The sequence below is a fragment of the Dysidea avara genome, chromosome 6, assembly GCF_963678975.1.
Source record: "Dysidea avara chromosome 6, odDysAvar1.4, whole genome shotgun sequence".
NCBI lineage: Eukaryota > Metazoa > Porifera > Demospongiae > Dictyoceratida > Dysideidae > Dysidea > Dysidea avara.
Window position 1 is genome coordinate 21,306,411 of NC_089277.1, and position 16,974 is coordinate 21,323,384.

Genomic DNA, 16,974 nt, shown 5'->3' on the forward strand with positions numbered 1-16,974 from the left:
TTCTTTCTGTGCAAAAGAAGTGTATGGCAAGCGTTTGCGCCGTCTACGCTTAATTGATCATTTTTCGTTCGATTAATAAAGTGTGCACACCAAGCCATAGTGCTGTGTTCCGAGTATCAAAGTTCAGGGCGCTGTCATGTTCAATTGTCAAGTTATGGAGTTATGGATCGACAACTACGTGCAATTGGAAAGGCTATTCTCTGGCGCGGCCGCCCTTTAATCTAATGGGAAGTGAAATCACGTGATCATTTAAGGCGTGGCGTTTCTCTACCGCGGCCGAGACAGAGGCAGAGGACTCTCGCACAAAAATAGCTCTTGATGAAATAATATGGCGAAAAAGGAGGTACTTTAAATACGTAGTGTAACTCACACAAATACATACAGCACGTGTAAGTCCGTATATATGCGCAGCCGGTGTTATTCTTTTGATGTATCGATACCATCTAAGAGGAAGTGTGTTTTATATTCCATAATATGCTAAAGTGTATTTGTCCATCAAAATCTGTCCTTGTATGGCAATGAAGCACACTTTGTGTGGGGTAGTTGGAAAAGGCGGATAAGGTCGGACGCGGACACGGACACAGACATTTTCAAAAAGGACTTTTACATTTATATAACAATTATTTTCATACCTAACGCTGTTTTTACCGTAGTCTTCGCTTCCAGACCCAGGCATCGATCTTGTCATAGCGCTTAGGCCACTCCAAATAAATTCTCTGTTTCCCGTCCTGGGCTCAGGCATATTTGCATGTTGGCGGGCGGTCCATTTCCATTATTCCATTATAAAATTGGCAGCCTTTTCAGTCATTATTAGTCTGGCACAACTGTAAAAAGCTGTATAAAGGCATGCTTAAGCTTATACCTTCCTTTTAAGTTGCAAAATAACACCAACGTGGCACTGCTGACATGGCAAGGGGGTGTCACTCCAATAGGCACTGTACTACGATCTGCGACCGTGGTCAAAGCCGGTCAAAATCGATTTTCGTCTTTGACCATTGACTTTCTTCGAAATTTTGTCTTGGCCACTGACCTGGTACCGTTTATTTTTGCTATATTTTCGTGCACTACTTACTCGTGCAGCTTTGACCATGCTAAGAAAACAGCTTGACCGTTGTCCTCTGGAAAATTGGCTTTGTTCATTGACCTTTCGCTTTAGAATCTATGGGAGTGACACCCCCTTGCATGGGAGCTAACACTGTTACAAGATGGCTTTACTGAACCTGTACAGAATGCAAGAATAACCGGAAAATAATGGAAGAATGCGGAATAATGGAATATTTTGAGCTAACGGTAATCAGATACGGGCGGTGGATGGGAAACAGAGAATTTAGTTGGAGTGGCCTTATCCATTTATAAGCGCACGTGCGAAGGACTAGACCAGCACTCCACAGCATTCTAAAGACCATATTATAGTGTTGTACACATGCTCTAAAGTCTAATACAGAGTTATATAGTTGTAGAGATTAGCTTGTATGCCCCATGAACTTAGCTTAGCAGGCCAAATCCACAATCTTAATCCTTTTAGTATAAGGCGCAGGTGCTTATACCGAGTGTTGAGGGTTTCAAGGACCTGGCCTATGAGATTAGGTTGAAACATGCCAGATTAATCTCTGTGACCCTGAATTAGATTTCTAGAGCACGTATACAACACTATAATACTAGTATACTAAAAATTATAAATTTAAAAATAAAGTAGGAATCCAAGCGATAAAAAGTAGTGAAACAAGAGAAGAACGATGGTAGCTATTACAGCATAGCTCGGTGGGAAATCCCTACTTTGGCGTGGTATAGCCATTGTTTTGTGTTCAATGCCAAAGTAGGAATTTTCCACTGAGCTATGCTGTAATAGCTACCATTGTTCTTCTCTTGTTTCACTACTTTTTATCGCTTGGATTCCTACTTTATTTTTAAATTTATAATTTTTAATATACTAGTTAGTTTAGTTTTTTGTTAAGGCATACAGCTAGCTATAAACATGTGACTGTTCTATTAGGGTGACTGCTGTGTTAGAGTATCTCAAGGCAGCCTGCAAGACGTGTGCTTGCCCAAAAGGGGCTTGGCTTCAATCGATTATAGAGTATGTTGAGTCAGCCTTCCAAATTGAAGGTGTGGTCACTGAAATACAGCTAGTACAAAAGGGGTGTGTCATCGTGGTTTCAATCGATAGATGGATAATGCGTAGAATGAAGAATGGACGTGATCTTGTGACCTATCGTGAAGCTATCTAGTACCAGTACCTCCGTACAGTACCCTCCGTCATAGATTATATCAGTAAGGAATATAATCTATTCCTCTGTACAGTAGCGTAGCCTAAGCGCCTTAAATAGTCTTGTTGCGTCTATTATGCTGTTAAAAAAAAGTGTTGATACAGAAAATTAACGCCTCGATATGGTTTCGTTGGATGAAGAAGAAGGCAAGCAGCCTGATTGAAGATAAAAGAAAAGACAAGGTGCAGAGGGCACACACTTGTCGGAACCCCAAAAGGCACATCCCACTGGTGAGTTTGTTATTGTGGCGTAAAGTGGTTGCCGTGTGCTGCTTTGTTTGGCCTGTAGCCTTGCGAATGTGGTCAGTGAGGCAGTGAGGCTAAAATTCAAGTTTTGGCGATTTAAAAAAAAATTATATCTGGCCACCTGTAATTGTTTTGTTGTATTTAATGCTGTTTATGTACTATATGGACTAGTACTATTTTGTAAAGGTGATATTCGTCTCGTAAGATATCTCTAGAATAATTTTTAAAGGTGGAATTTTGGGCGGCGCTCAAAAATTTCACCTGGATTCCTACTTAAACGGTATGACCGTACCTTTTGATTATGGTCTTTATAGAGTGCTAGTCTATCCTTCGCACCTGTGCTTATATTATATATGGATAAGCACTGTGACAAGATCGAAGCCTGGGTCTGGAAGCGAAGACTGCTGTAAAAACAGCATTAGGTAGGAAAAATAACTTGTATAAATGTAATTTTGAAATTGTCTGTGTCTGTGTCCGCATCCGACCGTATCCGCCTTTTCCAACTACCACTTTGTGTAAATGTGATGCAACCATAAACGCGACCCACAGTGACACCGGAATGACCACAATCACACCCACTAACAAAGCTGTCAACAACGTTACCATAGCAGTTAACAACAAATTAATGGCTACCCTCACAAATGTTTGTGATTTCACTCCACAGCCTTATTTAATATTGTCCACTAAACTAAACTGTCCATCATTGTAATAGCCCCTTCATATCAGTTAAAGTTTTCAACTTTGTCTAATTGATGGCAGCACTCGAAAACAACAAGTGGATAGCTGTACAAGCTGTCCATTGCTCACATACACTGTAGCTAACTTTCCTCAGTTGTTCTCATCCTCCAGTCTCACTACTAAGTGAATTGTGGATCTGATGTATGTATCACATGTCATGTGATCACCTTTTGTAGTTAATCATGTGTACTTACTAGTTTCTCACAGCCCGTGCACTACAGAACATATACGTAACACTCTGGTTTGGCCATGCTCCACATATAGCACTTGGCTTCACCTCATACTATGTTTGTCTCTAGCCTGCTATATTTTTTATATTGCACTTGCTGCGGTACTTTAACTAGTGTGTATGTCAGTTCCACCCACCTTTAATCACCACAATACATAGCCCTACTGAGGGGTCTGGTTAGTCTTGCCCCTGAGACTGCTTGGCAAGACTAGAATCTGGTGATGTTGGAACTCGAATCAGAATTATTAAATAATAGTTAGACACCAAGGCCAAGGGAACTAAGCAATTTAGTAACCCCAATGGCATAAGGATGTAGCATCCTGAGCACAGCGAGGGTGCTACTAAGGACCAGAGTGGTTACTAAATCGCTTAGTTCCCGTGGTATCTAACTTATTTAGACTATGTTTTAAAGTACATACCTTAATAGCTAGAGCATGAGTGTGGGGTGAAAGAGCAATGCAGAACAACAGAACGGTTTCTTCCTGAAGTCCTTACAGTGCCTACAAAAATAATTATTCGACCGGTAACCAAAATAATGGCTAGAGCTACAGTACATATGCCGGTTTAGTCTACGATTTGTCTAGAATTATTTGTGCAACACGGAGAAGAAGACCATTACAATATATCAAGTACTGCAGTGTGCCTTCTGTGTTACAATTATTTATCATGTATAAAATTGCTCGAGGGCGGGTTAGTAAATGAGCATGTCAGGTGACTAAATGAGCATGTCAGGTGACTAAATGAGCATGTCAGGTGACTAAATGAGCATGTCAGGTGACTAAATGAGCATGTCAGGTGACTAAGTGTTTTAGTAAACCTGTAAATGAGCCATACCATAGTCTAAATCACATTGGTGTAGCCAATAATCTAACAGCATGTAAGCATATGTGACCGGATTTACGAAAAGGTATCTTTTCCACACATTTTACATACCAGCAAACAATACTTGGGTCCTTACACTGATTAACTTGCTTTTAGTATCAGAATGCACTTGGATACTATACCTGTAGCTATACCCATGGTAAATTTCAGGCAAATTTACAACATGATTAAAAAGTTATGAAGTTTCAAAGTTCAAAAAATAGGTCAAATTTTGTGAATATACAACACGGAATATCAACATCAACTAGAGCTACATAGGGTTCATCAGTGGTGTAGCAATGGCACAGTGATGGGTGACACACTATAATTATGCATATACAACTTGCAGGAGATAGCTACACAATACTGTAGGAGTATGCAAGCCAGATGAACCAGATAAAGGAAGACAGCCAAGCCAGCCAGAGCCTAGTAGGCCAGGTGAAGGCAAAAAAGATTAAGCATGTATTGAATTGTCTGACACCAACACAAAGGAATTTCACCATGCCAGCTGTACAAGACAAAATTGTTTATTTGTATTTTATATATAACTGTATTGTAAAGAGCATGGCATATGTTTTAATGTTTTCTTGTATTCTTTATTTACATGAATGAATCCACTGGCAGCTGGCATGGAGACTTGAGATGTTACAAACATAAAAACTTACTTGTAATCTTGTTTACATGTAAAGTGGCTTCTGGCTCTCCTGCAAAGTGGCCTCTGGATCTCCTGCATGGGCATCGCTAATCTTCTCCTTCCTGCAATCTGTAAATAATTAAGCAAGGGTGTGGTACTGGGCATTATATAGAATTATGCGTATGGTCAAGCCATCAACACGAACAGGAGCGAAGATTATACGTTTGTTCCTTCATTCACAGGCGAATCTATCCCCAGTCAGTTCATGTCTTTAGACCTTGTAGTTTTCGAGACAATTATTTATTATTTATTTATGACGTAATTTTAACCGCATTTCGTATTATCTTTAGTACTTGGTTGTATAATTCTTTTTTTTTTTAGTAGAAGTCAAGGGATTATTTGACTTTAAATGCTTTGACTGAGGACAACACAATGCATTGGAGTGCTACCCCTTGTAAAGTCAAGATTGACCATGTACTTAATTTGTTTTAGGTGATTCTGAAATCTCACAGGTCATTAAAATTATATTTATGTATTTCAAGAAGTGGGCTCCTCCCCCACTACTTGGTTTGTGGGATATGATGTCTGAATATGTTTGTCATGCCCTTTAAGGTAGTAGCATTTAATGAAAAGGCACAAGTGGTGCTGGACACAATGATATAGTGACGTGATTAATTTACTGTTTAGCTTGGGGGATCAAGTTTGCTCTGTCAAGCTTTGACAGTTTCACTGCTGTAACTGGATTTTTCTGGTGCAGTGGAACAAAATATGTACTCATTGCAATTCCAACGTGCTGATGCTTCTATTGTACTGGGGTAATTGGAAACAGTGGATGAAAAATTGAAATGGTCAAGTTCTTGTATGTATGTATGTGTGTATCCTAGAGCAAAAACCTCACTTAATAGTCACGTCTTAAATACCACATTGTTCTAGACAGCTAAGACATACTTAATGATCTAAAAGATTAGACCACTTTATGGTCACCTTTTATAAAGACTACTTCTTTACAAAGACCACCTCATTACATGGTAATATTTGGTAAGCTCCAAATGTGCATTTCATGACTTATAGAAAGGGGTCAATGTCATCTCCCATATTTTGGTCCACACTTCACTCAAGTCACCTGGCTATCTGTATCAATTAGGTTGTACCAGAATGTGTCATGCAAAAATAGTCCACGCAAGTGAAGTGTATATAGCTACTGTAGTACACTATGATCTACTGTATCAAAGTCTCATAAAGGAGGTGGTGACCTTGAGAGCCTAGCCTTTTCTAGCTGTTATGATATAGATGTTTGGAACTTAACAATGTGAAGTGGTGGTCTTTGTAAAGAGGGTGGTCTTTTATGAAGTGATTTATTTACATATAAGTATGTCTTAACCATCTTTGAAATGTAACTATAATGTGGTCTTTGTACAGAGGTGGTCTTTGTAAGAGTATGGTCTTTTAAAGGTGGGTTTTACTCTGCATGTGGTACATTTATATGACAATTTGACCATTTCCATTTTGTTTTCTGTTCCTGTTTCCATTTCCATTGTTTCCAACCATTCACATGTGTATATACACATGCGTTACACCTGAATTGTGATAAATTTGAAGAAACCAGCCGTGATGATGATCACTCAGTAAGAAGACATTATAAGCTATGTAGTTCATAATTTCGTACATTGTAACACTGGTTTATGAGATGCTTTATTTGTGGCCAACTACGTTTAAGGCTGTTTCTAGCAAATTCTGTGGTTTTGTTGTGTCATAAATATTTTGTGGTTTCATTTATGTAAATAAAACACCATAGTTAAGATTGTTATCCCATAGTGTTTACTTAGAGGTGTAACCAAGTAGTCTAGTGTACAGTGAGACTTATACAGTTTAAGTTGGCATGCCTTGTGTAAAGTGTACCATAAAATTTGTCTGTTTCTAGTGAACTGAGGGAAGTAGTGGTCCCTTACAAAAGTGTTTTATATTGTTACTTACTTAATACAGACATGTATGTATTGCTTTATGGTCTGTGAACTGCTTGCTACAAGTAGTAAGATTGTTACATGACTGTGTAGAGCTGTTGTTTTTAGTTAGCTAGTACTACTGACCTGTAAGGATCACCTAAGTATGCCACAGGCCTGTTATAAACACCCTCAAATTCAAATAATTATATCCTGTGACTCTCATACAGTAATTACAGATGTCACAAGCCTATGGTATTATCCGTATGCACAAATTATCCGTAGTTAAAAATATTGTCATTTCAATTTTCACAATATCCTTTTGTATTGTATTAGATGTGTATACTGCATTTCGTGGTACATTTTCAAAATGATTTTGTAAAATTTAATCTCCACTGTCAACTAGGAAATCCATCAAGCTTTTAAAATTACCAGGATTTTGGTCTGTATTTGACTCTCTATGTCCCCGCAAAGAAATATTCTGGCGGCCACAAAATAATTATTTGTTTTCTGTTCCGGTTCCATCAATGCATTGTTTCCGATTGCCCCTAGTATCGTACATTTTATAGAATGATGTGCTTATCTTGAAATGAACGTATCCAAAGAGGATTCATTTTGGGGTGGCCAGATTATTTCCAGGATGGGTCCATTTACAGGATGGTTCCATAATCCGTCCCCTTGTGGATGGTAAGGGGTAGTATTGGTTTTCTGAATCTGTAATAGTTTACACAACTCTTTAATGATTTTACTTTCAAATTGCCTGCCTTGGTCCGAATGAAGTCTATCTGGCAAAGAGAACCGAGAAACACATCTCATTTAACAATTTACAAGCAACTGTCTTGGCTTCCTGATTAGGTATGGCCCATGCTTCCAACCATTTGGTAAAGTAGTCCTCAGCTACCAAAATATAACAGTTTCCATATTCGTTCTGAGGAAAAGGGCCCATAATGTCTACAGAAATCATTTCCTTAGGGTACTGAACCTAAACAGGCTGCAAAGGAGCCCTACCATGTGGTGGTATAGTTTTCCAAGCAAATACACTTGCTACAAGTAGCATACCAACTCTGAACATCATTAAAGTGGCCCAGCCAGTAAAACCTTTCTTTCAACTTTGCAACTGTTTTCTCCACTCCACCACCAACATCTTCATGGACCCACTCTTTCTTGAGACTATCAGGAACAATCAATTGGGCCACTGCATTGGTACCTGCCACATTCTCAAAAAGTTGACATAAGATCCCATCCTTAACCAACAGCTGATCCCAAAGCTGTACCAGTTTTCTCAATTTCGGTCCTCCATGAGCAGATTGGAGGCAAGTTACCAGCTTCCTTAGCTCTCAGAAAAGGTCCCACAAGGCTGTCCTCCAACTGCTGGTTTCTCAGGTCTTGAAAGGTGTAAGTAGATGACGGATATAGTGGCTACCATCTGATCAACCAAAGCATCCGCATTTTGATCACAAGGAAGGCGAGATAGTGCATCTACATTATTATGCAACTTGCCACTACGATGTACTATTTCAAAATCAAATTCTTCCAACTGTTCTAACCAGCAAGCCAATTGACCCTCTCGCTCCTTAAAGTTCCTAATCCACACCAGTGGGCCATGATCTCTACGTAATTTAAATTGCCTTCCCAGCAAATATGGTCGAAAATGATTTAGAAATGTAACCACTGCTAACAACTCCTTACGAGTAACACTATGCCTCCTCTCAGCCTTGGTTGAAGAATGACTTGCGTATGCCACAACATGTTATTCACCATTGTGTTCCTGAGAAAGAACTGCCCCAACACCGTGGTTACTAGCATCTGTGTCCAATATAAATACCTTAGAGCAGTCAGGAAAAGCCAGTACTGGTGCAGATACCAAAGCCCTATATAATGCCTCAAATGATTCCTGACACTGAATGGTCCATTTAAAAGGGCAATAAAATTCAGTAAGCTGGTATAATGGTCTTTAAATCTGAGCACAATCTTTAACAAACCTTCTATAATAATTGATGAAGCCCAAAAACTGCTGCAACTCTTGTTTATTTATTGGTGTTTGCCACTGGAGCACCTTTACCACCTTCTCAGGGTCAGTGGCAATACCTTCAGGAGAAACAATATGCCCTAAAAACTTTACCTCCTTCTTACAAAATGAACATTTCTTAAGTTGTACCTTGAGATTAGCATCACGGAGCTGGTTAAAAACTTTAATTAAATTCTGGAGATGTTCATCATATGTGTGGCCCAATACAATAATATCATCAAGGTAAACTAAACAATCATGTCACTGTATCCCAGGCAACAAAATATTCATCAAATGCTGAAAAGTTGCTGGGCCATTACACAACCCAAATGGAAGAACATTAAACTCATACAGGCCTTCTGATGTAATGAATGCAGTCTTCTCTCTATCGTTTGGCTGCTCTTCTACCTGCCAGTAACCGCTGGCTAAATCTAAAGTGCTAAACAATTGTGAACTAGACAAAGTTTCCAAAGTATCCTCCACTCGTGGCAATGGATATGCATCCTTTCTGGTGATGGTGTTAAGTTGATGATAGTCAACACAAAAGTGGCTAGTGCCATCTTTTTTCTTAACCAAAACTATTGGTGAGGCTCATAGACTATTTGATGGCTTAATAATCTTCTTTGCCAACATATCATTTAGAAGTGTGCGCATTTGTGGTGACATTCTACAGAATCTTTGATGAATAAGTGTAACATTTTCGGTAACAATCTCGTGTTGTAAAACATCTGAACGACCCAGCTGATCCTTTGACACAGCAAATATATCTGCATAATCCATCAGAAGTGTAAACAAAAGATGCTTCTCAATGAAGTATTTTCTACTAATTCCTGAAAAATATCTTCAAGAGCAGACAATTCCTTGCCAATATCATGCGACACAGTGGAGACAGATATTCCGCTATCTAAATTAATATCATTCACTGACTTGTGATTATCAACAATTTCAACAGCTTCCGACAAAGTGAACACTTTTGCTCCTGAATGTAGAGTGATAGGCTTCCCTGTTGGATTCAACAGATGTATAAATACAGAACTACCACTTTTGACCAGTGCTCTTGCCACAAACAAATCAGAATTCCTTAATTACTCTCTAACACATAACAACTGCTGAGATTCTGGGTGCACCAATTAACACAAGCTAAAATTTCCATTTCAGTGTAGCTAGGAATTCTAACATTATCTTGCACCTTGACAGAGAAGACACACAAAGACTTCACAGATAGATCATCCACCTCCTGATTGTGGCAAGTTAAACTATCTTGTTGAAACAACTCGACATTACTCTCCTGTTGGGGTGACTCAATGTGTTGGGATGACTCGAAATTACTACACATATATGATGTTGCATCACTACCACCAGGGTCAGCTTCAATCTGATACACATCAACAAGCTCAGCTGTCAGTTTCATGTTCTGTTGTTGACAATGTAAAGTGACAACATGTCCAACACCTGTTTATGTAACAGATCAACAGTACATTGTGACAGCAAATCCAAACCAAGGATGGCCTCTGTTACTAAAGGTTCAATAACTACAACTGACAGCTGGAATTTCTCACCCTGAATATCCACAGTCACTTCAGCAGATCCAAACACGCGCAACTGACTACCCTCAGCACCCACAAACCTCTTCTGATTCCATGGCCTTAAATCCTGTCCAGATTCTTTACACTTCTCCCAAGTGTCCTTATGCATGGAGTATAGTCAGGGCAGAACCTGAATCTACCAAAAATACCACTGCACTACCATTTATTGTGGCTGTAACTGAAAAAGACATGCTAGGATTAACAATTGACACAGCAAAGTTAAACAATTCAAATGCTCTTGTCATTTCCCTTGGGGCCAGGGCGGTCTCCCCAAGGGTTGTCAGTTTCCCTGACTCGAGGACTTCTTGGGCTGGGCACAGCTCCTAGCAAAATGCCCTTCCTGTCCACATTAACATACCACTACTCTTTGCTTTGCTGTTGTCTCCCGGTCTAATGGGGGTTCCTCTACCCTCCTCTTTGGAGCCACTTGTTTAGATGATTGTTCTTCCAGCTAATCCAATCGTGCCATTAACTGTGTCATCATTTCCAACAAAATGCTATCATTTGATTCAACACGCACTGGTACCACTGCTCCAGCACTCGCAGAAGTGGACTTAATTAAGAAAGACTCACATTCCAAAGTAATACTGACAGCAGCCTCAATAGTTTTTGGCTTCCTCTGTTTCACACTAAAAGCCACCTGTTCGTTATCTAGCTGAAATAAATATCTCTGAAGCGCTAGCTGTTGCCGAGCTTCATCATCCAATGAAGGATATGTCTTGTCTACCAGAACCCAAGTCCTCACCAAAGTCGGGCCAACTCTCAGTCTTTGCCTTATATCGCGTCTGAAACTCTGTAAGATACAGATCCTTATGACTTTAGGGTTTAAACCTTTCCTGTAAAGCTTTCTTAGCATTCTTAAATGTTGAACGAGCAGTTACAGAAAACTTCTTGTAAGCCATCAAAGCCAAGTTTGATAGTTGTTTTACCAAACTGAAATCTTCTAACATCTTCCATCAGTGTAAATCTGTTAGGTAGTGATGAGTTTGCTATTTTGTTTTGGCATGGTGTGTTTTGTAGACTGGACTTATGAACTGAGCTGGTAACAGTGTTAATAATCCAGGCATTATCTGGCTCCTGTAATCCTGAACACACCATTATCAAGCTACAACTGCTGGTACTGCTCTTCCTTAGGGTTACTACGTAGTTTTGCAATTGGCACCTATGTAGTTTTCAATGAAGCACTATAATGTTGCTTTTCAGTTGCTCTGTACAGATGCTGTGTATGAGCTCATGTGAGTGTGTTGTACCTCCTCTGATTTGCAGGTGTACATTCATATTACAGTAATTAAACTATAGGAATAGCGAGTACTGACACATTTTGTATATGTGTTCTAATTAATTAGTGCATGCATGACCTTTGTTACTTATAAGGAAGAGCAGTACCAGTGGTTTTAACTGGATAATGGTGTCTTCAGCATTATAAGAGTTAGATAATGTCTAGAATATTGTTTAAGAGACTGTTTCTAGCTAATTCCATGAGACCAGTACACACAATGAATTATGCCAAATAATTTAAACCAGGTGTTCTCCTATAGCTGCATGGTTGTAGGTATTTATTCTGTGTAACCACATGTGTGTGCCTATCTGTACCTACCTACGTACCTACCCACCTATCTAAGTTTGTCAAAGCCCTCTCTCATGTGAGCAAACCATTCAATGGTAAAAGTGGTCAGCACATGAGAAGGAAAACTTTCATGCAGCAAGCTTTGCTTTGAAGTGGACGGGTTTTTTGCTGGTTTGAAATTACAGGTACATGTAGCAGCTCTCAACGGACTTTGTGAACATCTTTCCCCCATAGCCACAAAGCAGTACTTGTAGGCTACCAGCAATAATGTATTACTAACAAATAGATGAATAAATAAATAAATAAAAATAAACTTTGAGTTGAAAGGGGCATGTACTCTTTGTATGTAGTGTAAGCAATCGATTATCAACACCCTTATTACCATGGAATGTACCATCCACTGCAAACATTCCTCAGACACAAATTTCAGTGGAGGTATTCCCCTAGATATAATTGTGCTGTGCCCTAAGTTTGACGTCAGTAGCTGCCTTCCATAACCAGTAATAGATAAAAAGGTGCGGAGTCGAAATAACCAGTTACCGGAACCATAACTCGCTTACCAGAGCTCACACATGCTTGCATGTTTCAAATACAGAACAGTATCTAACCACTAATGAAGTGGTTACAGTAATAAATAGCGGAACAACAAGCTTCCAACTAATTCTAGATCCTTTGCTTTGCACTGTTCTCGATCTCTCAGTTTCAGATGTTTTGTAGGGATAGTGTGGCGGCATACTACACTTTCAGTGATGAAATTGAGTACCCACGCTTTTTAACAGTTGGTGTGATTGTAGTACACTATTCTAGACTGTATTCTCACTAATCTCTGTCTTCACCACAGCCGCTATGTCCTCTTTGAGCATGCCAGTTCAACTCCCATGTTTGGTAGTAGCCATATCCAATGTTTATTCGTGGAAGTTTCATCGAATCCTGGCCTTCACCATGGCTTGCCTTGTTTCTTTTATTGTTTGGTGACTAACATCGAATCAGAAATCAACAGTACTCTCTCATAGTGACGGAGAACAAATGGGTGCAGGATAAACTTGCATCCAAACACAGCCCCAAACCTATATATAGTACAAAAGTCAAACAAACTGTAAACCTTTGTCCATTCCTTTATCAGTAGAATTATAACCTCAACAAACATAAAACAGTCTTCGTCAACCATTCCACTTCTTTGTACTACGGAATTCCACCATTTTTATTAGTAAATGCCCACCAGATAGTTGAGTTTCCGGTAATTGAGTCAATCTGATAAATGATTGCTTATGCTATATGAAAATAATGAGCAGTCTTGATTGAGATTTCTCTAGATCATTTGTGTGTGAAAACATGATATACAAAACATGATATACAAAACATGATATATATTACAAATAGTGGTTTGTCTGAGCTACTTTCCTTAGCAGTACATGGCAATGTATACATATAATGAGTTACAAAATATTTTGTGAATTACAAAATAATTATTATTAATGTATCATTACAAAACAATACCTAATAATCAGGTTGTGGATTATTTGTATAGTTATTAATTCCTTATCATCTATCAAGGTAGTCATCCACTTGTTATAGGGATAAAAATTACACCTCTAACTTACCCCACCATGTTGTGTATTGTGTCCAGTAGTGTAGCTGTATAGTACATGACATGTTATTTGTTCCATATGTACACTATAGTATACCATTGAGGGATTAACATATGCTGCTTACAATGGCAGACTTTATGGAGTACAACAGCACCTGCAGTATGGTGTAGATATCAATGGGAAGGATGAGGTGGGTGATACAATGTGTAGTGTGTTACTATATATGTTACCATATATTGTATGTAGTATCATGTTTACACATATTAATGTTTGTATTGTGTGTAGTAATAGATTTCACACATTTAACTGTTCCATATAGTTTAGTTGTTATGTACATGTTTGTACAATGGATCATTTGTTAGGTGCACGTGCTTAATATAGAAATGTCCCTGAGCATATTATGGATTCACTTCTCTAGGGATGGTGTTATCCATGGTGAACACATTTGTAGTGGGTGAATATAACAGAAGGTAGTGCAATTTGGTATACAGTAGTACTACAGTAGTGAAATTTGTATCATACAAAGCTTCTAGCATTTCTTTAATATTAGCTACACCTCATGTTGGATCTTCATATTTGGACATGGTTAACAAAGTGAAAGAAATTACAAATGTAAAGAAAATTTAGTAAATTTTACAAGCTTATATCAAACAGTGTGGTAGTACTATTTAGTAAGGTACCCCTGAAGTGACGGGCATTACTAAAATTCCACTTCTAAAAACCATCATAGGAATATCACATACAATGAAAATCACCTTTACAGAATAGTCTTACTCCATTCAATAATTGAATACATGTTAAAACAAGTACAAGTACTGTACATAGTTAGATATTGAATCTGAAAACAATCATCAAAAATTGAATATTGGTCTTCTAGGCTGTCAGTCTTCATGCCTGCCTAACAGTTGTAAGGCTAGAGACCAAACAAAGCAGTACATAACCAACATTTTATTTTGTGGTTCTCATGAATGTCTGCCTTCGGTGCTTTGCCATTCCTTTTATCTTCAATTAAATAGTAACCGTCATGCTAGGAAACCATACCAAGGAGTTAATTTTCCATATTGACACTTTGAGTGTATTTATATTAGATGCCTCAAAACTATTTGTTAGAGTTAAAGCACTGCCACGCGTATGTACAGAAAGTACAGTACGAGAGTGTGTGTCGAGAGACTAATACAGCACGAGGTGAAGCCAAGTGCTGTATTTGCCTAGAGACACCCCCCGAGTACTGTATTTTTCGTACACACAAGCAAGCTGGTGCTTTAAGTGTTATATTGTACTTCCTGGTCGCATCTGGCTCGGAGCGATTTTCTCTAGTACTCAAACCACTACGATTTTCGGTGATAAAGATATCAGTAAGTGTTCATATAATCTATTTCTAGTCGTAGAATAAACTAATAGGATTAGTTTGGCTAGTTTTAGTGATTTACAATGTCACACACGTGATCAATCATGCTGTCTTAGTGGAGTCGTGTTTAAAAGCTTTGTGATCAGACGATCAGTAAGTGTTTATACAACCTAGCCGTAGAATGAACTTGTAGGATTAGTTTGGCTGGTTTTAGTGATTTCCAGTGTGTTGTTTACGTAACATTCCTTAAATAAATTCTCCGCATTACTGTACAGTATTTGCCCAAGTGTGCTGTATTTGCCCAATTAGCTGCATAACTGTACTGTATGACTCATACAGTACAGTTATGCAGCTAATTAGTACTGTATGGACAATATAATACTCGGCATCGCTTTGATCCTCCCACGCAAAGTACAATATGAGGCATTTAAAGATTGTAGTATCCCTAGTACCAGTTTGACAAAGGCTTATGCTGCATACAGTTTGACAAAGATTACTGAACAAAAAATGGCTGCAGTGGTGTCATTAAAGTTGTAATGTTCTTGTTAAATTTTTTTTTTACATTTACATCACTTTGGATAACATACAGTACTGCTCAAATGCAACTAGCCTACAAAAATGTTTTCACAGTTAATTGCCTACCAATAATTGGCAATAACTGGCAGGGGCGTAGCTAGCCTTCAGGGTTGCCCGGGCACTAAGTACAGCAGTCCCCATGCAAGCTACTTAGTAAAAACACGAGCCCATCTCTGTGGACTCTTTATTACACATTTGCTTTTGAAAAATTGTTTAAAAGTGCGTACGTGTACCTAGCTTGCTACCACACTGCTGTTTATGCAGCTAAGCTATTAATATTACTGCATGAATATTATAGAAACAACTGACTTAATTAATGCTCCAGCCCCAGTAGCGATTTCTTTTTCACTCTTTCGTACTTGTATACAACTTTTCTTTAGGCGTACTTCATATATCCAAGTGCTTTATATATATCCAACACTAATATTTTAATCGAGATTTTAATCTTGCTTCCGGAATCCTTGACAATGACATGACCACAGCTCTTCCCACCACGACCTGGAAGATGACGGTAGCCACAACATTTGTCAGTTTTTCATCGGTCTACCATTACTGTTTTCAACTAAGAAATTTCACCAAAATCGCGTGTGCTCAATCCGCAACCGCTCAGATTTCAAAATGTAATCACGTGATGCTGTGCATTATATAGAACTGTACAAAGGAATCTTCAAAATAGGCAATCTTTGATGATACGTAACAACTGCTCAAAAAGTGTCATAGATGCGCAAAAAAAGAGCAAGTATGTATTTTAGTTCATTTCAGTAGGGGCGTGCCAGGGCAGGCGCTGTAATTTATTATGCTCGTAGCCTGGGCACCAGCAGTGATTACCCAGGCCTTTGCCCAGGCAGGCCCGGGTGTATCCACTCCCCTGATAACTGGTTAATTGGCTTGTGTATATTGGCAGACATAATACAGTATGTACTCAACAAGCCTGCTGGTACCAAAGTGACCATCAACATCTTGTCTTACAATAACAGTAATTACAGTCAGATATCTATACATATGCTTTGAGGTTATGTTATGATGTTAATGTAGCTCCAGAGGAGGTTGGTCACGCCATCTTGTGATCTCAAAGAAAGGGTTGAACTAATTCAACCTTCACACCTCTTAATATTCTAAAAGACAGATTTTATATCCATACCAGCATGTCCCAGCACCCTTACAAACCTTCTCAGTACAATGTGCTGCTTTCATAGCTGCTAAACAAGTCTTAACACCTAGAACAATGCTTGGTTGTGTAATGTTACATCATAGGCTGATGAGCTTGACCAACTTCCTCTGATGTACATAGCTCCTTGCTGTTAGAACAATAAGCCGCTAGTCTGATCCTGTCGTGAGTCAGTTGCCACCATCAACAGATGGTAGTTGTTTTGGTAAGGTGTGCAG

General features: G+C 38.8%; 1 protein-coding gene across 2 annotated transcripts in view; it reads left to right on the plus strand.

The window, feature by feature from the left end:
- Positions 1–243: 243 nt before the first annotated feature.
- The window catches only part of LOC136259139 (uncharacterized), a 154,460-nt gene continuing 137,729 nt past the window's right edge, over positions 244–16,974 (plus strand). For both annotated transcript variants that reach the window (XM_066052560.1, XM_066052561.1), the window contains exons 1-2: positions 244–343; positions 13,756–13,854. In XM_066052560.1, coding sequence (XP_065908632.1) covers positions 329–343; positions 13,756–13,854 — 114 coding nt within the window. In that variant the 5' untranslated portion in view covers positions 244–328. The remainder of the gene's footprint in view (positions 344–13,755; positions 13,855–16,974) is intronic.